Source organism: Coccinella septempunctata, chromosome 5 (assembly GCF_907165205.1).
Source record: "Coccinella septempunctata chromosome 5, icCocSept1.1, whole genome shotgun sequence".
Classification (NCBI taxonomy): Eukaryota; Metazoa; Arthropoda; class Insecta; order Coleoptera; family Coccinellidae; genus Coccinella; species Coccinella septempunctata.
In genome coordinates this window covers 16,704,942-16,712,282 of record NC_058193.1, presented here as the reverse complement: position 1 = coordinate 16,712,282, position 7,341 = coordinate 16,704,942, and the positions used below count along the sequence as shown (strand labels likewise).

The window sequence follows — 7,341 nt, the reverse complement described above, 5'->3', positions numbered from 1 at the left end:
AAGTGCATGTCATCTCATGTCTCATGTCAAAAATGTGAGAAATACAGAATATTATATCTTATTTTTTTCAAATCTCGTTCTCCACACTATTTACTGTTTTAAAGATCTTAAAATGTAAAATGAGGTGATTCATGGTTCAGTGTGAAAAATATAAATTCTTCTATTTCCAAATTAATACATAATTCTGAATTTCTCATAAGATAAGTTCAGAACTTGCCCGAAGAGAGGAAACATGACAAATGAGAGTGATAAAAAAAGAAGAAATGTCAAACTTTGTTATCTATGGTCATTCGTTTTCCAAATACTTCGTAAATTGATATTTATTTCAAGAAAAAAGCAAAAGATTTTCATCTGAAAACACCATATACTTGATAGTATATTATCAAGTCTATGGAAAACACTACTTTCAAGAACAAACTTCTATATGTTATAATTCAAAATTTGCTGACGTGAAGAATATGTATAGTGCAAGTTGTCTGAAGAAGGAGGTAAACATGTTAAAAAATGCAACTCCTCAAAAAACTATTTATTTTACATGGTCTACAATTTCACTAAAATCTACCAAACAAGTTTTCGATGGAAATGTATTACTTTTTTCAATACTAAGTTTCAAATTTTGGAGCTCTCTTTCTAATTTGATTCTAGTATTGGGAATTGTGTACCAATATCTGCCACAAGAGACTATTTCTTTTTCTCGAATTTGTACAGCAAAATCCCCTTCCACCCAAGTAGTCATTAAATTTATAACAAGAATTACAACATGGTATTTAGTTGCAATAAAGTGCATAATATTTGCTAAATGTGTTAGAAACAAGTTGTTCAAGGAATGATCATTATGATTTGAAATTACGCCAACCAAAGAATCTATAACTATTAATCTCGAAATTGTACTATTTTTCTCAAGATATTCTGATATCTCTTGCAAACTGTTCAATAAATCAAATTTATTCTTTATGGATTTGATGAATATTCTTGAAAGACCATTCATCACTTCTTCCTAAAAAATAATGACAAAAATTATGTAGTAATTGCATGTCCATAACAAAGGCAAGTACTCACATGGAGATAGTCTCCACACAATGAATAAAACTTTTCAGCACTAAAATCATTTTTTGAATCGAGAAAGAAGCATTTCTGTTTCATTTTCAAAACAAGGTTTTTCATGAAAATATATGCCAATAAACTTTTGCCAGATGAAGCTCTGCCATATATTTCGTAAATATTGCTGGTGAGTAATCCACCTTCCAAGAATTCATCAACACTAGAAATTAAAATTATATTGGTTGTTTTTTTCTCAATAATTTTTACCTTTGAATGCCAGAAGGTATCAAAGCTGAATTTTTCAATAGATCCTGGTAACAATCATATCCGTTTTCTGAAATTGCTGCATGTTTTTTCAACAATATTTTTTTAATTTCAAGGATTTCCTATAAATTTCTTTTACTAATTTTTTACATTATTGAATATTTATTACTCACCTTGAAAAGTAAAAGTGAAATTTTAGCTAATTTCTGGGAATCGAAACTAATGAAATCTCTTGCTGTGAATATTCCATTTCTATTTAAAGCTAAAATCGCTGAATCGTTCAAAGAAGGATGAACGTCTTTCTTCAAACGCTCCATAATTCTAACTCCAACAACCTAACACCTAACCAGTTATAAACTGTTTACTCTCGCTTTTGAATTTGAGCGGGAATTCCTACGCGCATAGATATAAGGAAACCTGCGCAGTAAAGTTATTTATCCTAGCTGGCTGGTTGCGGGATTTGACGAAACGTATTGTAAAAGACCGTCGCCATGTTTATAGAACGATGTGTCCTTGATGTGTTCTGCTAAAATGTTGAAAATTGTAGATATATTTCGCTTCTGAAATATAACGTGGAATACCTATTTGTAGAACAAAGTGTGACAAAAACTGTAATAATATTTGCAATTGCGGATGACTAAGAAATACTAGAATAATTTGTGATCAAAGAATGGTAAGTGAGATTATTGGGGTGTTCAGATTTTAACATGGCGTCGTAGGATTTTCCTTTGTTCCCGGTTTGCATCATTTTAGTGTGTAACTTACAGAATCGACGTTAATTCATTGAGGTAATTGTTAATTCCTACTTCAAGTTAGCATTTATTTGTCAATGTGTTTTTATTTTCCGTTCATTCACAAGTTTTCTTCATAAGGCGGCACCTGTGTCATAACAATTACGTCCCCCTGTTCGCTACTACCTAGTCTGTGGAAATTTTGCGCCATTCTCTATCGATTATAATAAGCTTTCTAGTAGGATACATTTTCGTTACGAAATTTTTGAGGTTTATACTGATTTGCTCCTATTGTTGCATTTCATTCAGAAAATTTGAACATTAATTTCATGTTACCCGCCAAATGATGAGCACTCATTCAAAATTGTCATATTTGATTGTAATTCTAAACGGGTTTTCCTCCGAAAAGTGTGTTTTATATTTCAATTTGATGCTTCGATTTTGAACCGCCAGTAAATTATTGTTTGTCATAATTCTGTCAAAATCGTATTGTAAGTTTTTGTGGTTATAGAAATTTGCCGGCAAATTATCCTATGTTAATTATCCAAACTCTCGTAGTACTGTATGAAATATTGTTATCAAATATTTTTAGTGGTAATACTATTACTTGAAATTTTTTGTAGAAAAATATTTCGGTTATTACTTTCGATTTTATTTCTTTCAAAATAATCATTTCATGTTTTCTTTCAAGAAGATTCGAATTTTTTTTATTTTGTAATTGTTCATCAAATGCTGTTCTTTTTTTCACCATTAATTTTTCGGTGTTGTTAGTGTAATTACCCCATGTCCTGAAAATTCTTCAAAATAGGTATTTCGGAGGGATGCTGAACTTCTGTAAATTTACAAGATCATTACGATTCACAAAACAATATTAGGTACATACTATCATTCCGTAATGATTGTTGAATATGAAGAGTTAAGATTATGTTCTTTTCATTAGACACTAGAAGCGGTTAGTCATAAACTTGTTTCACCATTGAAATAATTCAAAATCATCTTTGAAAATTTGTCGGTGAAGTTAATTATCTTTAATTGGAATGTCTAATAACTGATAAGTATCAATTTTCAAATGGAGTAGAATTCGGAACGCAGTACTAATTTCAAATATATACAGGGTGTCCCAAAACTAGTGAATCAAACTTCACACCACGATAGAGTAGACCAAATACTATTGAATGATACCAATATTAGTTCAGCGAAAATGTACCGTTTCCAAAATATTCAGAATTTTATGAAAATACCTAAAGTTGTCGATTTTCGAACTATTTTTTTTCAATCGCAGGGCCTGTTTGTGAAAAAAGGTAGCTATTTTAAATCGTATTAATCCTAGATTATTGTTTTATTCCTAATTAAAATTATTTCAAGTAGTCAATCGAAAACCTAAGTAAATGTAAATTATAACATTTGTTTTTTCTACATAATTTTTATTACGCACCCCCTCTATATAGGCGTTATAATATGGGCGAAAAACGCTGTCCTTAATCACAAATTGGCCCTGTGATTAGAAAAATAGACCGAAAATCGGCAATTTCAGGTTAGGTTTTTTTGGAAATGGTACATTTTCGCTCAACTAATGTTGGTTTCATTCGATAGTATCTACTCTATCGTGGTGTGACGTTTGATGCACTAGTTTTGGGACACTCTGTATATACCGGGGACTACAACACAGACAACACTTGTAGAAATACAAAGTATAAATACAAGCCGAGTAAAATTCATTATTTGAAAATATTTTGGAATTCTTTCGTTGAGAAATGCTTTCCTTAGTTACAAGATTCCATTTTCTTTTTGTCAATATTAAAATGATGAATTTCAAATTAAATTCTTTTAACTGCGAACTTAGCAACGTAAACTACTGGTTTATGTTTCAATTCTGTCACAGTAACATAAGGCGTTGTTCCATAACATCATCGAAAAAACTATTATATATTACGATAAATCTTTCAGGAGTAATCAATGAATTGAGTATTTACCTAACTATTGCATTTGAATTCAGAGCAAATTAATCAGCATTCAGAATTAATGTTCCTAATTTATTCGATTAAATTAGGAACATCAACAACAGTGCAAAATTCAAAATATCTCCAATAATTTCTGTAGTTTCAAACACAGACCTGGAATATATATAGTATATGAATATAAACTAGAAAAATATTTGAAAAGAAGAAATATTGAAATTCAAAGCAAATTAATCAGCATTCAGAATATAATGTACATTTATGTTCCCAATTTGTTCGATTAAATTATGAACATCAACAACGGTATAAAAGTCAAAGTATCTTCGGTCAGTGCATAGACTATTGTATAATTGACCTATAGCTAAAAATCTACTTTATGGATTATGACCTACCAACTTAAAATCGATTTTCCATAGCCACCCCAGATGTCAATTATGGAGAATGTTCATAGCTGTATTCAATTATGTATAAAAATACATTAGTTTTTGTTTCAGTCAAAAAGACCGAGTGGTTCGGATTTTATAGTCCCTTGAATATTCAGTTCCTGATGAAACGGTGAGCTTCTGTGCGTCGTCATAATACAAATACAAAACGCACGCACGCTCACTACTCGGCCGCAGTTGTAATTTGTTTCGTATTTGCAATTTGCTTTGTACCTACTACTGACACTTTCAAAGTTTATATTCAATATCATAGGTAGGATTTGAGACGGGGCAATCAGTTAATCTACCTAAAATAGATGGTCTTATGTTTACGCAATATTTTACACACAGCGATTTTGTTGCTGCCGAAATCTGGGGAGTGAAACTACCTTCATTATACAGGGCGTTTCACGAGCGGTTAGCCATAGCCTAGTGGCGAATGAGGGTTATCTAGACCTTTCAAAAAGTTCCTTCTCTCGTACCCAAAGGTCATTAGATTCGGAGATACAGGGTGATTCATGGATTTCGGCATAAATTTTCGATATCCATAACTTGAGAACGAATAGTCCTATTTTGATGACAATTTGTGGGCTCGTTTACCTACCATAGCCCTGCGAGATGGCACAGGCAATTCGCAAAATATTGAGATTTATTTTTCAAATATCAAAATCTGTATTTTCTGGATCAGTTGAAGAATTTTCGTTTTCAGAATTGAAAAATAGGTATTTTCCTAACACGTGCGGAAAGTGGCCCGCACGAAACTGCCGTTGCCCGAACTATGCGAATCAGAGTTCTACGCTGACATTACGAATGGTGAAAATATTTCTCATAAATGTCAGTAAGAAATTTCATGAATATTCGATTTCCATAGAAACGCTAAGAGAACAAAACTAAAGATTTTGAAGTTTAAATGGAATTTCTTGTAATATTCACGGTTGTACAAAAAATAGTGTTATATCATGGCCGCGAAATTCTTTAGCAACCCTCTATATTATCTTGACTCGGCCGTAAGCGTTCTTGGCGTTAAATTTTTCTCCTGGTTGTTAAAGAGTAATTTCACAGCCTTGATATGATAATGATTATTTTTCAGTCAAATTCAATTTTCACTTCGTAGTTCGCATGGTTCACTTGTTCCAAAAGAAGAAACGGACGAAATCATGTTTCAGGTTCATTTTTTTAGAATACAGTCCTGTTTTCAATTATTTAGATATAATTTTTCAATGCCACCTACAGAGATTCTGAATAATAAAAGCCCTTCTTTCAATTATTTATCATTCTGAATCATCAGCACACACCATGTGTTCAAGAACGCTGCCTAATAATTATACAGGCTGTTCTACAAGCTCTATGACAAACTTTGACAGTGAACTGAACTTTTTTTTTCCTATAAACATATGTCCGATTCGTTTTTGTTTAGAAGATACAAGCATTCGAAAAATCATATTTTTATGTTCAAATCATAATAATAAATGGAAATTTTGAGACTATAAAAATTGTTCAAATTGTCCACGTTCGGCTTGAATTCAAGCTTCACATTGACGAACTAAGGATGCCGATACTAGGCGGATCAGATTTGGGTCGTTTCGTATTTGGTTCGCTGGATCTTGAATTCTATCAAGTAATTATTGATGAGATTGGATTTCAACATGATAAACAAGCTGCTTCCTATGTCCCCATAAATAAAAATCTAAGGGATTTAGATCAGGCGAACGAAGTGGCCATATATTGGTCCTCCTTGACCTATCCATTTATTCAGCGAACTGACTACTTGTCTCCCTCTATTTGGTAGTGCACCATTCTTTTGGAAATCTAGCGTGAATCGGAGGAATCTGCTCGGTCCGATGCATATTCGTGTAGGGGGAATATCCCTCTAGTCCTAACATAGGGTTGTTGAAAAAATATCGATATATCGATATTTCTACTTCGATATGCGATATTTTTTGTTGATATTTTATTTTTCGATACATCGATGAAACTATCGAAATCATTATAAAAAACCGATATTTTCACAGACCCACAAAAATTCTTTGTACAGGGTGAGTCTTTGACTCGTACAAATATTTCAACAGAAGATTCTTGAGGTAAAAAAAAACTATTTTTTCCTATACCATTTTTTCCGATTCGGTTTGGTTTAAAAAAAGTAACAGACTGTTGAAAAACCATGAAAAACTGTTATGTATTTTTTTCAGTTCTACCTCTCAAACGGTTTTATCAAATGAAATGAATTTCCGAATATAATTATTATAAATATTCTTCATATTAATATAAATTATCAATATTTCCTTATCGTTGTTCTTGATTTCAGATAATTATTTGTTTCTTTGGAGAAAGAGTATGTTGACTAGTATTTACCTACTAATGTTGCATGAATTCTCGATATCGATATTTCTTGAATATCGATACGATATATATATAATTTTTTCATTTCCGACATTCTTAAGTCAACCCATTCACAGTGGTGTTTGTCATATCCTATCGTCATATTCCGCCATCTGAGAGGATATTTTGGCATGTCATGCGCCATCCCATGGCGCTGAATTTTAGGTCGATAGATTTCAGATGCTAACCAATGATTTTCATTGTTTGTAGGGTATAATAGTCATTCTTTGTTTTTATATATTTTTTTTATTAAAAGTGATTGAACAGTTATCATATCATATTCTGTGTATTCATTTATAAAGACATTTTTCTCAAATTTTCTTTTAAATCAGTTTATACAATATTGATTTTCAAAAAATTAAAAGATTTTCCCTTGTTAACAAGAATTCATTGAAAAGCTTTTTGTATTTTTATGGTACGTAATGATCATAATGAGAAAACTGGAAGATGTGGGTGATACCATCTGTTGATCTGTTCGAAAAAGATTCATCAAATAAATGAAAAACTATAATTCCGAATTATCTTCATGGTTTTTCAACAACCTGT

The 7,341-nt window shown here is 31.6% G+C and overlaps 2 protein-coding genes across 3 annotated transcripts in view; one reads left to right on the top strand and one right to left on the bottom strand.

Moving 5' to 3' along the window:
• The first annotated feature begins 324 nt into the window (after positions 1-324).
• The window catches only part of LOC123312939 (helicase domino), a 54,947-nt gene continuing 47,930 nt past the window's right edge, over positions 325-7,341 (top strand). The window contains exon 1 of one of the 2 annotated variants that reach the window (XM_044897534.1): positions 325-488. The gene's annotated coding sequence lies outside the window, so the exon portion shown is untranslated. Of the gene's footprint in view, positions 489-1,788; positions 1,979-7,341 lie in introns of those variants that run through there. The other variant, XM_044897533.1, reaches the window with a different exon arrangement.
• LOC123312944 (DNA repair protein RAD51 homolog 4-like) lies at positions 512-1,756 on the bottom strand. The gene is made up of 4 exons (XM_044897538.1): positions 1,479-1,756; positions 1,309-1,427; positions 1,060-1,261; positions 512-997 (listed from the first exon to the last, which is right to left on the bottom strand). The coding sequence occupies exons 1-4, from the start codon at positions 1,620-1,622 to the stop codon at positions 527-529; spliced, it is 936 nt and encodes a 311-aa protein (XP_044753473.1). The 5' UTR covers positions 1,623-1,756; the 3' UTR covers positions 512-526.

Bases quoted from the DNA above. Each gene is read 5' to 3' on its own strand.
- LOC123312944 (XM_044897538.1), bottom strand. From the start codon at position 1,622: ATGGAGCGTTTGAAGAAAGACGTTCATCCTTCTTTGAACGATTCAGCG. The intron at 1,262-1,308 runs GTAAAAATTATT...TTTAATTTCTAG, and splicing joins ATACCTTCTGGCATTCAAAG to TGTTGATGAATTCTTGGAAG. The intron at 998-1,059 runs GTGAGTACTTGC...ATTATTTTTTAG, and splicing joins TGTGTGGAGACTATCTCCAT to GAAGAAGTGATGAATGGTCT.